This window comes from Rutilus rutilus (assembly GCF_951802725.1).
Source record: "Rutilus rutilus genome assembly, chromosome: 2".
NCBI classification, from domain to species: Eukaryota; Metazoa; Chordata; class Actinopteri; order Cypriniformes; family Leuciscidae; genus Rutilus; species Rutilus rutilus.
In genome coordinates this window covers 10089886-10105696 of record NC_140210.1, presented here as the reverse complement: position 1 = coordinate 10105696, position 15811 = coordinate 10089886, and the positions used below count along the sequence as shown (strand labels likewise).

Below are 15811 nucleotides of genomic sequence, written 5' to 3'. Positions count from 1 at the left end.
TTTCCCATCCCATATATAATGAGAAACACATGCATCGAGTTTATTCCAGTAGCCAGCAGGTGTGCATTCCGTTAATTTTGTGAATTGGTAAGTTTCGTCAGGGCGTGAAGAGTATCATCAGCATAAAAGTGAAAACTAATGCCATGCTTCCTAATGATATCTCCTAAGGGTAGCATGTACAGAGTGAACAGCATCGGTCCTAGTACTGAGCCTTGTGGTACGCCATACTGAACTTTTGATCAATAAGACATCTCTTCCTTTACTGCTACAAATTGATAACGGTCAGATAAGTATGATTTAAACCATGCTAATGCAATTCCACTAATGCCAACATCATTTTCGAGTCTACTTAAAACAATGTTGTGGTCAATAGTATCAAATGCAGCACTAAGATCGAGTATCACTAATAGCGAGATACAACCACGATCAGATGATAAGAGCAAATCATTTGTGACTCTGAGAGCTGTTTCAGTACTATGGTACTAAATCCTGGACTGTATCAGTACTAAATCCTGACTGGAAATCCTCACAGATACCATTTCTTTCTAAAAAGGAACATAGTTGTGAGGAAACTGGCTTTTCTAGTATCTTTGATAGAAAAGGTAGATTCAAGATCGGCCTGTAATTGACTAATTCTGTAGGATCAAGCTGCGTTTTTTAACAAGTGGTTTAATCATAGCCAGCTTAAAAGTTTTTGGTACGTATCCCAATGACAAAGATGAATTAATGATATTAAGAAGAGGATCTATGACCTCTGGAAGCATCTCTTTTAATAGCTTAGTCGTTATAGGGTCTAACATACATGTTGTTGATTCAGATGATTTAACGAGTTTAGAAAATTCTTTCTCTCCTATAGCAATGAATGAATAACATTTTCTATTTTTTTTTAAAGACTAGAATACACTGCCTTATGCGATACTGTAGTAGACAGTTGCATAGTTTATTAATTATCTTCCTGATATTATCAATCTTGTTAGTAAAGAAGTTCATAAAGTCATTACTGCTGGGCTGCTTGGAAACGTCTGGGGTAGAAGATTTATTTTTCGTTAATTTAGCCACTGTTTCAAATAAATACCTATGGTTTTGTTTATTTTCTTCTAATAGGGTTGAAAAATAAGCAGATCTAGCAGCTTTTAAGGCCTCTCTGTACGCAATCGTGCTCTCTTTCCATGAAATGTGAAAAAACTCGGTAACGCTTTAGGAAAGTACTGTGTAATTAAATCGATTTTACAGTGTAACTTTCTGTAATTATAGTGTACCTATAAAGTACTTACATGTAAGTATAAGGGAACAACATGTAAAGTTTGGGGAATAAAGGGGTAACAACCAGGAGAAAAAAATATATATATATTTATATATATAAATATAATACAGTGTAAGTATTATAGAGGTATAGGGGTACTAAGGGGTACTTATTCTACTATTATGATACAACAATCACATCTGGGACCAATTTAGCAAGAACACACACTGTGTACCTTTTTGTAATAATGGTGTACCAATACAAACTGTATAGGCTTTTTTTTTTAATTACAGGGTACATATCTATGCATTTATACAGTAATCTTTTTAACAAAAGAGCACTGAAAACTAATACAATTGCAACTTTTGCTTAAATATTGGGGAAAGGTACATGTACATGTTTCATGTAGTGATGCTTGTTACCCTCTTGTTCCATGTAGTTACAGGGTAAATACAATCAAAATACATACACAATCTTATATCACTGACTCTGAAACCTTTATTTGAAAAACAACTTAATTCAAAACAGATTTACGACACTTATTTTTCGTTTAAAACTGCTTTTTTTGTCTTAACAGTCTTGACAGAAAGTAGCATGTTTTGTCCCCCCTTTTTTCTCTTGCTTGGCTTCTTTCTTTTGTACCTCTTCTTTTTCTTTCTTTCCACTAATGAATCTGAAGAAATCATGTCTCTTGCTATTCTGTATTAAAAGAAAATGCAGTACACCCAGAAATACGTCCTCACCATTTACTCATCTTTTACCCTCCAAGATGTATACGACTTTCCTTCTTCAGATTAACACAATCTGTTTTTAGAAACATAAAAAAATATATATCTCTGGGAATACATATAATGCAAGCTCATCTGTTCCTAAAAGTTGGAGCATCAAACAGCACATACTGCAATAACTGTAGTAATCCATATGACCCCAATGGATGGATCAATGTCTTCTGAAGTGAAACGACAGGTGTTTGTAGGAAAAAGTACAATATTTTAAACTTTTTAAACTGTAGACTATTGCTTCAGACCAACTGTAATAAGTTGTTTTTTAAATAAAGATTTCTGAGTCAGTGATATTAGATTGTGTATGTATTTTAGCTGCTAAAAAATTGCAATAGTTTTAGCTTTACTTGCCTTGAAACATGTAAGCCCAAACTTAAACATCTGCACTTTTGCTATAAAAAAAACCACTGTATAAATACATAGATATGTACCCTGTAATTTTTAAAAAGCCTATATAGTTTGTATTGATGTACAATTTTACAAAAAAGTACACAGTGTATGCTCTTGCTAAATTGCTCCCAAATGTAAGATTGTTGGATCATAATAGTAGAATAAGTACCCCTTAGTTCTATAATACTTACAATATAAATATTTTTTTAAATGTTTTGTTACCCCTTTATTCCCCAAACTTTGCATATTGTTCCCTTATACTTACATGCAAGTACTTCATAGGTACACTATAATTACCGAAAGTTACGCTGTAAATTCGTCTTAATTACGCAGCACTTCCCGGGCTGTAATCTAAAGCGTTACCAAAAACTCTAGTTTTGTTTCTTCCAGTTGTGCTCCAATTTTCTGGCTGCTCTCATAAGGGCCCGAGTGTGCTTGATTTTACCACGGCGTTGGACTATTTTCTTTAATCTTTTTTAAGCGCAAAGGAGCAACTGTGTCTAAGGTGCTGGAAAAGAAAGTCAAACGTTTCTGTCGCAATATCGAGTTCTTCTAAGCTATCTGGGATGCTGAGGAGTTGAAAGTGATCAGGAATATTATTAATAAAGCAATCTTTAGTGGCAGAAGTGATAGGTCTAACATATTTGTAACATGGAGTCGACTTTGCAGCCTTGGCTAAATGAAGTTTACACAAGACTTGATAATGATCTAAGATGTCATCGCTCTGCTGTAGAATTTCAACGGCATCAACATTGATTGCATGTGATAGATCTAGTGTATGATTATGACAATGAGTAGGTCCTGACACATGTTGTCTAACTCCAATAGAATTCAGAATGTCTTTAAATGCCAATCCTAATGCATCTTTTTCGTTATCTACATGTATATTAAAATCACCAACAATTAGGACTTTATCTGCAGCTAGAAAATTCTAACTCTGATAGAAAATCAGCAAATTCTTTGATAAAGTCTGTATGGTGCCCTGGTGCCCTGTAGACAGTAGCCAGCACAAATCTCAAACGTGATTTATCATTTACACTAGATAGTGTTACATTAAGCACCAACACTTCAAAATAATTATATTTAAAACAAGACTTCTGAGTAATTCTGAAGATATTACTATAAATTACAGCAACACCTCCCCCTTTGCCTTTCAGACGAGGCTCATGTTTATAACAGTAATCTTGCGGGGTGGACTCATTTAAAGTAATGTAATCGTCTGCTTTTAGCCAGGTTTATGTCAAACTGTCAGAGTTCTGTCACTTCTGTTTGGGTTACATCTTGGGTTGGTGACAGAGCTCTGGCATTCCCGGTTTGTCATGTGTTTGTGTATAGTCTGGTTTGTTGTGAGCACATGGCTTGTCATGTATTTCCTTGTGCCATGTGCTATCCTGTCAATTGTCTAACCCCTCCCATCTTGTTTCCTGATTATTGATTAATTTGCCCCACCTGCTTTCCTCGTTACCCTCTTTTGTTTGCTTCCCTATTTAGCCTCCCTGTGTTTGCAGTCCTGTGCTGGTTTGTTGTCTAAGTTCCCTTGTGTTTCCTGTTCCTGCCGATGCCTGTCCTGTTTCCCCCACGGGGAGTTTTTGTTTGTATTGTTGATTTATTTATTTTGTTAATAAATACCCATTTGTTTTCTGCACTTGAGTCCTATCTCCTTTCACCAACCCAGTCCGTGACAGAACGAATCAGCCAACTGAGGACTCAGCAAAACAATGGGTGTCTTCCTTTTTCCATCTCCCTGCCCCTCCGCTCATCAGATGAAAGAAAGACGTAGCAAGCTCCTTTCTCTTCGGCAAGGGGAGAACAGTGTGAAGGAGCTTGCTTACCAATTCCTGTATTTAGCGGAGGGGCTCAACATCAGCGACGCAGTGCTAAAGGACACATTCAACACCAGCCTTAATGAGCCTGTGCCTGCCTGGGAGATGGGAATGCTGGGGATACTATCATTCTGGCAGTTTGTGGGGTATGTTTACCATCGCGGATGGGAGGGTGGTTTTCTGCCTCTTGGCCCACCTCCCATTTACCTCACAAACTGCCAAGTCCCCGGCTCCCGATGACCCCTTCGGGGAGAGGGAGGCGGAAGAAAAGGTCCGACCCATTTGCCTCCTATCCTGGAGTGGATGAAGGAGCTGCAGAGTCCCCAGAGGCGGTTATTCCCACACCGCCTCGCACTCGCCAGCACAGGAGGAGGAGGAGGGCTCCTGTTGCTTCCCTTAGCCCGGTGGTCCAGGAGGACCCCGACTTCAATCAGTGGTCCCAAGCCGGACCCGACTTCGGTGGTCCCAAGCACAGTGGTCCCAGAGGACCCGACTTCGGTGGTCCCAAGCCCGGTGGTCCCGGAGGACCCGACTTCGGTGGTCCCAAGCCCAGTGGTCCCAGAGGACCCGACTTCGGTGGTCCCAAGCCCGGTGGTCCCGGAGGACCCGACTTTGGTGGTCCCAGGCCAGGTGGTCCAGGAGGACCCGACTTCGGTGGTCCCAAGCCCGGTGGTCCAGGAGGACCCGACTTCAGTGGTCCCTGACCCAGTTGTCCCAGAGCTTTCCACCATCAGTCCTGCCATGGCCAAGAGGGCTCTCTTCACGTTCTATGCATTGGCCGTTCTGCATGCATGGAGGAAGCACATGGGTTCTGCCGATCCAGAGACTGGTCACGTCACGTCACGTCTGCCAATCCAGAGACTGGTCACGTCACGTCTGCCGATCCAGAGACTGGTCACATCTGCCGATCCAGAGACTGTTCACGTCACGTCTGCCGATCCAGAGACTGTTCACGTCACGTCTGCCGAGCCTGTGTCTCCGGACAAGATGGCCGCCGCTGAGCCGGTGTCTGTTCCTGTTTCTGAGCCGGTGTCTGTTCCTGTTTCTGAGCCGGTGTCTGTTCCTGTTTCTGAGCCGGTGTCTGTTCCTGTTCCTGCGCCGGTGTCTGTTCCTGTTTCTGAGCCGGGTTCTGTTACTGTTTCTGAGCCGGTGGCTGTTCCTTTTTCTGAGCCGGGTTCTGTTCCTGTTTCTGAGCCGGTGTCTGTTCCTGTCCCTGCGCCGGTGTCTGTTCCTGTTTCTGAGCCGGGTTCTGTTCCTGTTTTTGAGTCGGTGTCTGTTCCTGCGCCGGTGTCTGTTCCTGTTTCTGAGCCGGTGTCTGTTCCTGTGCCATGGTTGCCCTGGTCGTCCCCACCATGGCCGCCCGAATGGTCGTCTCCACCATGGCTGCCCGAAGCACCTGCACAGCCCGCTCCGCCCTGGCCGCCTGCACAGCCCGCTCCGCCCTTGATGCCTTCTCAGCCCGCTCCGCCCTGGCCGCCGCCTGCTCCACCATCGCCCGCAGCCAGGAATCCTGACCTGCCTGAATTTCCCTGTTTTTTTTGTTTTTTTTTACTACAAACATAGACTGTGAATGTGGGGGCTTATAATCTTTCTGAATTTGGGGGTTTTAAACAGTAGGTGACAGAAAAGTTAATAAAGTGAGTGATAAATGGCTTGTGGTGGGCAAGCATTGCATCACAACTATGTATCATTTTATTATACTGATTAAAATGTTGCAATGGTAATCGTGCTCCCACAAAAGGAACCACAGGTTCAGACATTTGATGCATGCATTTAACAGAGGGAAGTCAGAATCCCCACTAAAAGCACCAAAACAGCAGCACTGCAAACTCCCAAGATAGTTGACATCCGTTGAGTAGAATAATGGATTTTGCTGTGGTGTCAAAATTGGCATTGATAATTTCTCTGCTATTGATTTTAATGTTGTAATCAGCCTAGCTGCATTGATTCTCTGTACCGTTTTAAACATTATCTTTGTGTATGTTTGCACTGTTAGAGATGTAGGACCTGTTCTTAGCATGATCTGGTTCAATACTGCTTGTATGCCTATAATCTCATTTACAGAATTAGCTCATTAAATTGGCTTACCTCTATGTGATTGTCTTTAGGTTCTGAGCTGGAGACTGACACCGGATAACTACCCTCAGAGCGACCAGCTTCCACCTCCCTCTTACCTCTATGGCTCTCAGCACCTGCTTCGGCTATTTGGTTAATATCAGCTTCTTTTTTATGTTAAAAAGTGTTAAATTATTTAATTAATTAATTAATTAATTAATGCCTTTTTGTTTTAGTGAAACTTCCAGAAATCCTGAGGAAGATGCACATACCAGAAAAGAACCTGAGGGCACTAGTGAAACATTTTGAGCTTTTCCTCAGGTGCAGATTTTTTATTTTTATTTTTTATTAAATTGTATGCATATGATTAACTTGAATGCACATAAATACTTTATCTAAGGGAAATGTGTGAGAGGTAGTTGTAAATCATTGTTTTGTTGTTTCAAGGTGTTCTTGCTAATCACTTGATAGAGAACACACAGGTGAGATGGATGAAACAAATATTGATTATATTTCTAATACAAGTTATATGTCAACATGTGTCCTATCTACTAAAATTTATAAGAACACATCTAAGACATAGCCATAGAAATATGATTCTCAATGAAGCCCATGTCCACAAAGTTAGGACTAGGGGTACATTCCAACTATTAAATTTACAGGGAAATTAAAAATGTTGCTCCATCCGTACAGTTTGAGACATCACTATATAAATTAGTGAGATTGCACATTCCTTGATTGCACATTCTAGCGGCTAGCATTGATCACAAACCCATATGAGAATTTGTGATATTTCAGTTCAAAACTACAAACATGAATAAAAAATGGCTAAAGTGCTAGAAACTGACTAGTTTCTAGTCAGTAGATATGTACTTTATCTTCACAAATAGAGTGCATACATTTAGGCTCAAATAAGCAAAAAGTCACTAGTGAATGAATCAGTGTTTTTTAACAAAATTGTTGAGTAATGATTCATGACTCGCTCATAAAGTCAGTCATTCAGACTTCACACAACAATGTAACCTGAAAAAAGAGTCACTGAAAAATACCCACCGCTAATGCACAGACTGACAATCCATCTGTCTGGAATGCGCAAACATAGACAAGCAATGTGGAATGCTGTTTGACCAGATTATAGGAACAGAACCTGTTAATATAAAACTTTATAATGATTGTTTTATCATCGGTAAGACTGGTTAGTGATTATTACCTATATTGCACAGTCATGTTTTTTTTACACTGAAATGCAGCGTGGGAGAGTGGCAAACATGTTTCCTAAAAAAGTAGCCCATTCACTGTCACTTGTTGTCCCAGAAGCGATTGACAACAAGTGACTGCCGAACTGAAGAACAATCGAGTGAAATATCTAGTTACCTAATAAAAAAAATTATTTGAAGTGACAGTGCAAATATTAACTTAATTGGTAACAGCATGTAGTGTCATATCATTCTGATTTAATTTAAAGGGGCTGTTTTACACAACACCTTTTAATGCGTTTTGGCAGTTTGTTTACACGACAACGGCTTTTTGGGTGCATGAAAATGCAAACTTTTGAAAACGGGTTTCAAAGTGCACGTTTTTGAAAATGGCCTCTGTGTAAACAACAAAAACACGAATCTCTGAAGGCGACGATATCATGCACATGCATATTATGTGTTCAGTCTATAGTGTTTCATCGCCATCTAATGGCCTGGCAGCAGAATACAGCGTTTTTAGTTGTTTTCGCATATACGTGTGAATGGGGATCGTTTTGACAATGTATGTACGTGGAAAACTTCTCCGTTTTAAGCATGTTGTTGTCGTGTAAACGTACCCAAATTTGCCTTTGATAATCTATTTTAGGGGCAAATATTGCCCCTGATGAAAAACTTACATTCTGACACTGATAAATGGCAATAAATACTCTTCTATATATCTTATTTTAACTGAGAGAGCACTTCCTGTTTTATTGCCTGTTTTATTTCCTGTATTATTTCCTGTATTATAATGACTGTTTAACATTTACCCCTAAAATTTGACTAGGCTGGGCATGCTGCATATTTGTTTTTCTAGGGCTCAGCCTCACTTTTTGTGTAGTTTGTCAATGTTACTTCATATACACAACTGTTCAACTGTTTGTTAAAGGGGTGGTATAATGCCCTTTTCACAAGATGCAAAATAAGTCTTTGATGTCCCCAGAGTGTGTATGTGAAGTTTTAGCTCAAAATACCCCACAGTCAAGTCAAGTCAAGTCACCTTTATTTATATAGCGCTTTTTACAATACAGATTGTATCAAAGCAGCTTCACATTGATAACATGAAAATAATACAACAAAGTTTGTTTCTAGAAGAAAATTGCATCATCGTCCACCCTAAATAAGGCAGATCAATAATATTGTTGAATATTAAATGTCCCCAACTAAGCAAGCCAAAAGCCAAGGCAACAGTGGCAAGGAACCAAAACTCCATCAGGTGACAGAATGGAGAAAAAAACCTTGGGAGAACCCAGGCTCAGTTGGGGGCCAGTTCTCCTCTGGCCAACAAGCAAACAGTGTATGATTATGATCCAGGCCGCGTTACAGGTCAGAAGTCAGATTGGTCGTGTCGATGAGGCCTTCACAGGGCTGATGAGGCTGGCACTTCAGGGATGCGTCATGGTTGGGTCCAGGTGCAGATCCACCATCTGATCTGGATACGGCCGGGGTCCACCTCACTTCAGTAAATGGAGAGACTGGTTGACACTTCAGTACTGCGTTGTCGTCACGTCCAGGCGCAGGTACTTCATTGGATCTGGATACGGCCTGGATCCGGCGGAAGAGGAGAGACTAGTTGACACTTCAGGACTGTGTTGTCGTCACGTCCAGGCGCAGGTCCTTCATCAGATCTGGATACGGCCTGGATCCGGCGGACTGCGGTAAACCTCGTTGTAAACAGAGAGACTAATATTAGCATAGACGCCATTCTTCTTATGATGTAACGAGTACATCAGGATTTATGGGAAGTGTTCCCGGTTCCAGCTGGCCTAATCTATGCAGCCTAATATGGAATTATAGAAGTCTATAATGTGTTATGTGTATGCTAGGTCAAAGAGATGTGTTTTTAGTCTAGCTTTGAACTGACAGAGTGTGTCTGCTTCCCGGACAATGTTAGGAAGACTGTTCCATAGTTTTGGTGCTAAATAGGAGAAGGATCTACCGCCAGCAGTCGATTTTGATATTCTAGGTATTATCAACTGGCCGGAATTTTGAGATCGCAATAGACGCGAAGGACTATAATGCGTTAAGAGCTTGCTCAAGTACTGCGGAGCTAAACCATTTAGTGCTTTGTAAGTAATCAGCAATTTTTTTTTATTTTTATTTTTTAAATGTTTAATAGGGAGCCAATGCAGTGTTGACAGAACAGGGCTAATATGGTCATATTTCCTGGTTCTGGTAAGAACTCGAGCTGCTGCGTTTTGGACCAACTGTATGAACTACATGCATGAACTAATTGTTCCGCATTTGTCAATGAGAGCATATGACGTAATTTAGATATATTTTTAAGATGGAAAAATGTGGTTTTACAGATACTAGACACGTGACTTTCAAATGAAAGATTGGTATCAAAGAGCACACCCAGGTTCCTAACCAACGACGAAGACTTAACAGAGCAGCCATCAAGTGTTAGACAGTATTCTAGGTTATTACGTGAGGAAGTTTTTTTTGTCCAATAATTAGAATCTCTTTCAGAATTAAGTAGTAGGAAATTACTAGTCATCCAATTTTTTATATCAGCTATGCATTCCGTTAATTTTGTGAATTGGTAAGTTGGGACTTTATCTGCAGCTAGAAAATTCTAACTCTGATAGAAAATCAGCAAATTCTTTGATAAAGTCTTTATGGTGCCCTGGTGGCCTGTATACAGTAGCCAGCACAAATGTTAAACGTGATTTATCATTTTGCACTAGATAGTGTTACATTTAGCAACAACACTTCAAAAGAATTATATTTAAAACAAGACTTCTCAGTAATTCTTAAGATATTACTATAAATTACAGCAACTCCTCCCCCCTTGCCTTTGAGACGAGGTTCATGTTTATAACAATAATCTTGCGGGGTGGACTCATTTAAAGTAACATAATTGTCTGGTTTTAGCCAGGTTTCTGTCAAACACAGCACATCTAGGTTATAATCTGTAATCATATCATTAACAATGAGTCCTTTTGAAGTAAGGGATCGAATATTCAGCAACCAGAGCTTTATCATTTGTTCATCCGTATTATATCTGTTTTTTTATTTGTTGAACATCAATTACATTTTTACCCTTGAATGGGTTTAGGTTTTTTGTATGTCCTAATTCGGAGAACAGACACAGTCTCTATATGATGATATCTAGGTGAAAGAGTCTCTATGTGATGGGATGTATCTGACCTTGGTAATGTGAGACAGCTAGCAGACGGTCGGTTTAGACAGTCTGTCTGCTTCCTGACCTGAGGCCCAGATTGTCATGTTTGAGCTCTAAGACTATGTGCCATATTACTAGAGAGAAGAGCAGCACCATCCCAGGAGGGATGAATACCATCTCTTTTCAACAGGTCAGGTCTGCCCCAAAAACTTTTCCAATTGTCTATGAATTCTGTATTATTTTGTGGACACCACCTCGACAGCCAGCCATTGAGTGAGGACAATCTACTAACTATCTCATCACTCCGTCGAACAGAAAGGGGGCCAGAGAAAATTACAGTGCCTGACAATGTACTTGCAAGTTCACACACCTCTTTAATGTTAATTTTTGTGATCTCCGACTGGCGGAGTCTAACATCATTAGTGCCGACGTGAATAATAATCTTAGAGAATTTACGATTTAGCATTAGCCAGCACTTTTAATGTCTTTAATGCTTTGATGTCAGGTGCTCTGGCTCCCGGCAAACATGTGACTATGGTGGCTGGTGTCTCTATTTTCACGTTCCGTATAATAGAATCGCCAATAACTAGGGCACAATCAACAGGATTCTCAGTGGGTGTTTCACTGAGTGGGGAGAATCTGTTTGATGTTGTAATCGGAACGGAAGAGCGGTGTTTTGTCCCGCGACTACAGCGTCTCACCGTCACCCAATTTCCCTGCTGCACGGGCTCTGCAGCCGGAACCGAACAATGTACAGAGTTCACTAAGCTAGTCGCATCCAAAGCAGTATCTAAAGCCCTTGCACTCTTACTATTAACCTCGATTAAAGTTTGGATGCGTGTCTCTAGTTCTGAAATCTTCTCCGCCAGCCTGACTATCTCCCTGCATTTATCACATGTAAAACCTGTACTGGCAGAGAAGGCTATGCTATACATGTTACATGAGGTGCAGGTGACAATAAGAGGAGAAGATGACATGACTCACCGTGTTTGTTGACTGATACTGTTGACAGGAGCAATCGAGCAGAAAGGAGTTCAACAGCTATTTTTATATAGCATGTTAAAATTGTCAATTTTTGAGGGTGAGCAAAAACGCACCGTTTTGTGTCTGTTCCTTTAAATGCAAATGAGCTGCTTCTCCCAGCACAGAAGGCGGAGCTACAACAGCTTGCACTCACATGCACTGAAAATTTCAAAAACTTTTAGCCTTTTATGTTCAAACCGGATTCAGACAATGATGGAGAGACTCAAGAAGAGGTGACAACATGTAGAATGCAACAGGACATTTCTGAATGGTTAGTTGATGAATTTATGTATCTTATGTGTAGTTATCTTCTAGTCATTGATTAGCATATTCTGTCATGATAATCTATAAATCGTGTTCGGGGGCGGGGTTTATGTAATTTTAGGATTTGGTGATGTCACTAACCCGGGAGGAATGTCATGTAGTCCCAACCAGCCGTTTGTTGTAGTTCTTAAAAAGTGATTTCTTTAAAAGCAAATATATCCCTTTGCTTTGAACTCTGAGCATTGTAACTTTGCAGATGTTGTATATGCTTCAGCATTTTTTAAAGTTAAAAAAGTGAAATCATCATCAACCACCCCTTTAACACATGCAGTTGTTATCAAATTTATTCAACCCCTATTGCAAATCAGGTTTATTGGCAAAATGTACAGACTTTAAGCTGTTTGCAATGAACAAATCAAACAAAAATAATTGAAATAGCTCAACACAACAAATTTTTCAAGTGGTTTCCCCAAAATTCAACTGAAAATGCAACTGGTTTCCCCAAAAATCAACTGAAAATTCAACTTTTAATGACTTCGCAGTCTCAAAATTATTCAACCCCCTGAATAGAATCCCTCACAACAACAACAACACAAATCTGCAAAACAGGTGTTGTCTCAAGCACACCTGATACAACTAATTAAGGGCTTCATTAGTTGCACCATGTTTGCTTGAGCTAGAACACATGAAATACCTGGACTGGTTAGGTTTGTTGAGAGTCTTATTTGTAACATGCAGTCAAATGTGACAAAGTCAAAAGAATGATCCAAAACGTTAAGAGAAGATATCATCGCCATTCACATACAAGGAACAGGATACAAAAAGATAGCAAAGGTACTAATGTTACTAGAAACACCATTGGATGCAAAATTCACAAGTTAAAAGTTTTAAAGGAACAGTGGTTAGGTTACACTACTTGGACGGGGCAGAAAAAGGAAACTATTAATGGCTGCTACCAGATTTCTGAGAAGTCAGATTCAGAAAACCCCTCGAGTGACTGCAAAAGACCTGCAATATTACTCCTTTCGGTGAATTAGTGGCAACAGGCACTGAGGTTTCAGCTTGCACAGTATGGTGCGTACTAAACGCTAGTGATGCGCGGGTCGGCTTTTTTTCCAACCCGCGGGTCCCGCTTTTATGAAATTATTTGGCCCGCCTCAGCCCGCCCCGCACCACTGTATCTATTTTTACAACCCGCCCCGCCCCGCACCCGCGACCATTAAATAGACAAACTAGGCATTGTAATGTAAATGAAAACAGCCTTTATTTCAGCCTGAAAGTGCTTGGAAACATCGCCCTGTAAACTGGCAATAACAGACGATTCTGAATATGAACCATAAATCAGGTCATATTAATAAGATAATGATTTAAACATTTTCAATATTTACAAAGCAGCGTTTGTATTCATCTAATTCATCATTCACCTTTTTTTCTTTTAATTATGTAAAATCCCGACCTCAATTTCTCCCGCACCTCATCTTCCATCTTCACTTTTATTTCTCCGTCTTTGTTGTTGTGGCTGGCGGCGGGAGCTGCTTGGCGCGAGCTGCTTTGCGCGAGCTGTGTCACGTGACGCCAAAGGTTTGGGGAAATCACGCAAGTTGCATTGCTACGGCCTTATCAAATAACCTACTAAAATATGATTAGATTGATATTCCCAAATATTTAATATAGGCTGGACATTGCATGCAACATATGGATTTTTATTTTATTTTGTTTAATGACCCGCCCCAACCCGCCCCGCAAATAAAGTGACAATTTTTTGACCCGCCCCAACCCGACCCGCGGGCTACCCGCGGGGCCCGCGGGTTATGAGACGACCCGCGCATCACTACTAAACGCAGATGGTTTCCATGCCAGAACTCCAAGACTACACCACTATTGACCCAAAAGTACAAGAAAAGTCAGCTCCAATTTGCTCGAAATTATATAAATAAGCCACAGAAGTTTTGGTATTCTGTTCAGTGGAGCGATGAAACAAAACTGGAACTTTTCGGCCCTATGGATCAGCGGTGTGTCTGGTGGAAGAAGAATGGAGCATACGCTGAAAAGAACAAGTCGAGTCAAGTCACCTTCATTTATATAGCGCTTTTAACAAAATTTATTTAACAAAGCAGCTTTACAGTGATAATAAGAAATTAAAGTAACAGAGATTGTTTTGGCTTTACGGCAGCTCTAGAATAAAGTTATTGTCCAGCTAAAGTTAGTTTTGATTGATTCACTTCCGTTGCAAAGATCATTAGTTATTAAATTAGGGGCCGCTTACACGACACCGTTCTAACAGAAAATCCTTAATGCGCTCTGGCCTGCTCACTTGCACAACAACAGCGCCTGGCAGCTCGAGAATGCAAACCTTGAAATAGTTTCCAAGGTGCAAGCATTGAAATATTTTGAAAAACGTTATCATCTCCACGCAAGCTTCAAAAACCTGTGAAAACGCTAATGCATATCACGTGCTCAGTCTATAGGTATGCGCGTTTGAATATATAAATCCAGGCGCAGGTCCTTCATCGGATCTGGATATGGCCTGGATCCAGCGGAATGCGGTAAACCTTGGGATAAACAGAGAGACTAATATTAGCATAGAGGCCATTCTTCTTATGATGCAACGAGTACATCAGGATTTATGGGAAGTGTTCTTGGTTCCGGCTGACCCCATCTATACAGCCTAAATTTGAATTATAGAAGTTTATGATGTGTTATGTGTATGCTAGGTCAAAGAGATGTGTTTTTAGTCTAGATTTAAGCTGACAGAGTGTGTCTGCTTCCCGGACAATGTTAGGAAGACTGTTCCAAAGTATAGGTGCTAAATAGGAAAAGGAACTATTGTCAGCAGTCGATTTTGATATTCTAGGTATTATCAACTGGCCGGAAGTTTGAGATTGCAATAGACGTGAAGGACTATAATGCGTTAAGAGCTCGCTCAAGTACTGGGGAGCTAAACCATTTAGTGATTTGTAAGTAATCAGCAATATTTTAAAATGTATACAATGTTTAATAGGGAGCCAATGCAGTGTTGACAGAACAGGACTAATATGGTCATACTTCCTGGTTCTGGTTCAACACTCTGCCTTCAGTTATGCATGGTGGTGACTCAGTGATGCTCTGGGGCTGCTTTGCATCCTCTGGCAATGGAAACCTGCAGCGTGTAGAAGGCAAGATGGATTCATTGAAGTATCAGGAAATCCTAGGAGAAAACGTCATGCCATCAGTGAGGAAGCTAAAGCTGCTTGGGCATCATTGAACCTTCCAACAGGACAAAGATCCCAAACTTACTGGCCATCAGTCACCTGACTTGAACCCCTTAGAAAATCCCTGGTGGGATTTGAAGGCAGGTGCAGCACACAAACCCGAGAATATTACTGAACTGGAATGGGCTAAGTTTCCTCAGAAACACTGCTGGTTTCTGGGTATAGGTACATCTTGTTTGCAGCAGGTCATAACAGCAAAAGGGTGTTTTACTAAGTACTAAAGATCCTTGCCATGAAGGGGGTGGAATAATTTTGAGAAGTCATTAAAAGTTGCATTTTCAGTTGAATTTGGGGAAACCACTTGAAACATTTGTTGTGTTGAGCTATTTCAATTACTTTTGTTTGATTTGTTCAATGCAAACAGCTGAAAGTCTGTAAATTTTGCCAATAAACCAGATTTGCATTGGGGGTATCTAATAACCATTCGTTAACTGAGGTATGCAGAAGAACCTCTCTTGTCAAGTCAAGTCATCTTCATTTATATAGCGCTTTTAACAATGTAGATTGTTTCAAAGCAGCTTTACAGAGATAAACGTATAATTTAAGGTAACAGAGATTGTTTCGGCTTTATAGTGGTTCTTTAATAAAGTTATTTTCCAGCTAAAGTTAGTTTTGATT

General features: G+C 40.4%; 1 protein-coding gene across 2 annotated transcripts in view; it reads left to right on the top strand.

Moving 5' to 3' along the window:
- Positions 1-15811, top strand: part of LOC311285925 (MSL complex subunit 3-like) — a 256522-nt gene that overhangs the window by 228933 nt on the left and 11778 nt on the right. For both annotated transcript variants that reach the window (XM_084401803.1, XM_084401804.1), the window contains exons 11-12: positions 6347-6446; positions 6530-6614. In XM_084401803.1, coding sequence (XP_084257929.1) covers positions 6347-6446; positions 6530-6614 — 185 coding nt within the window. The remainder of the gene's footprint in view (positions 1-6346; positions 6447-6529; positions 6615-15811) is intronic.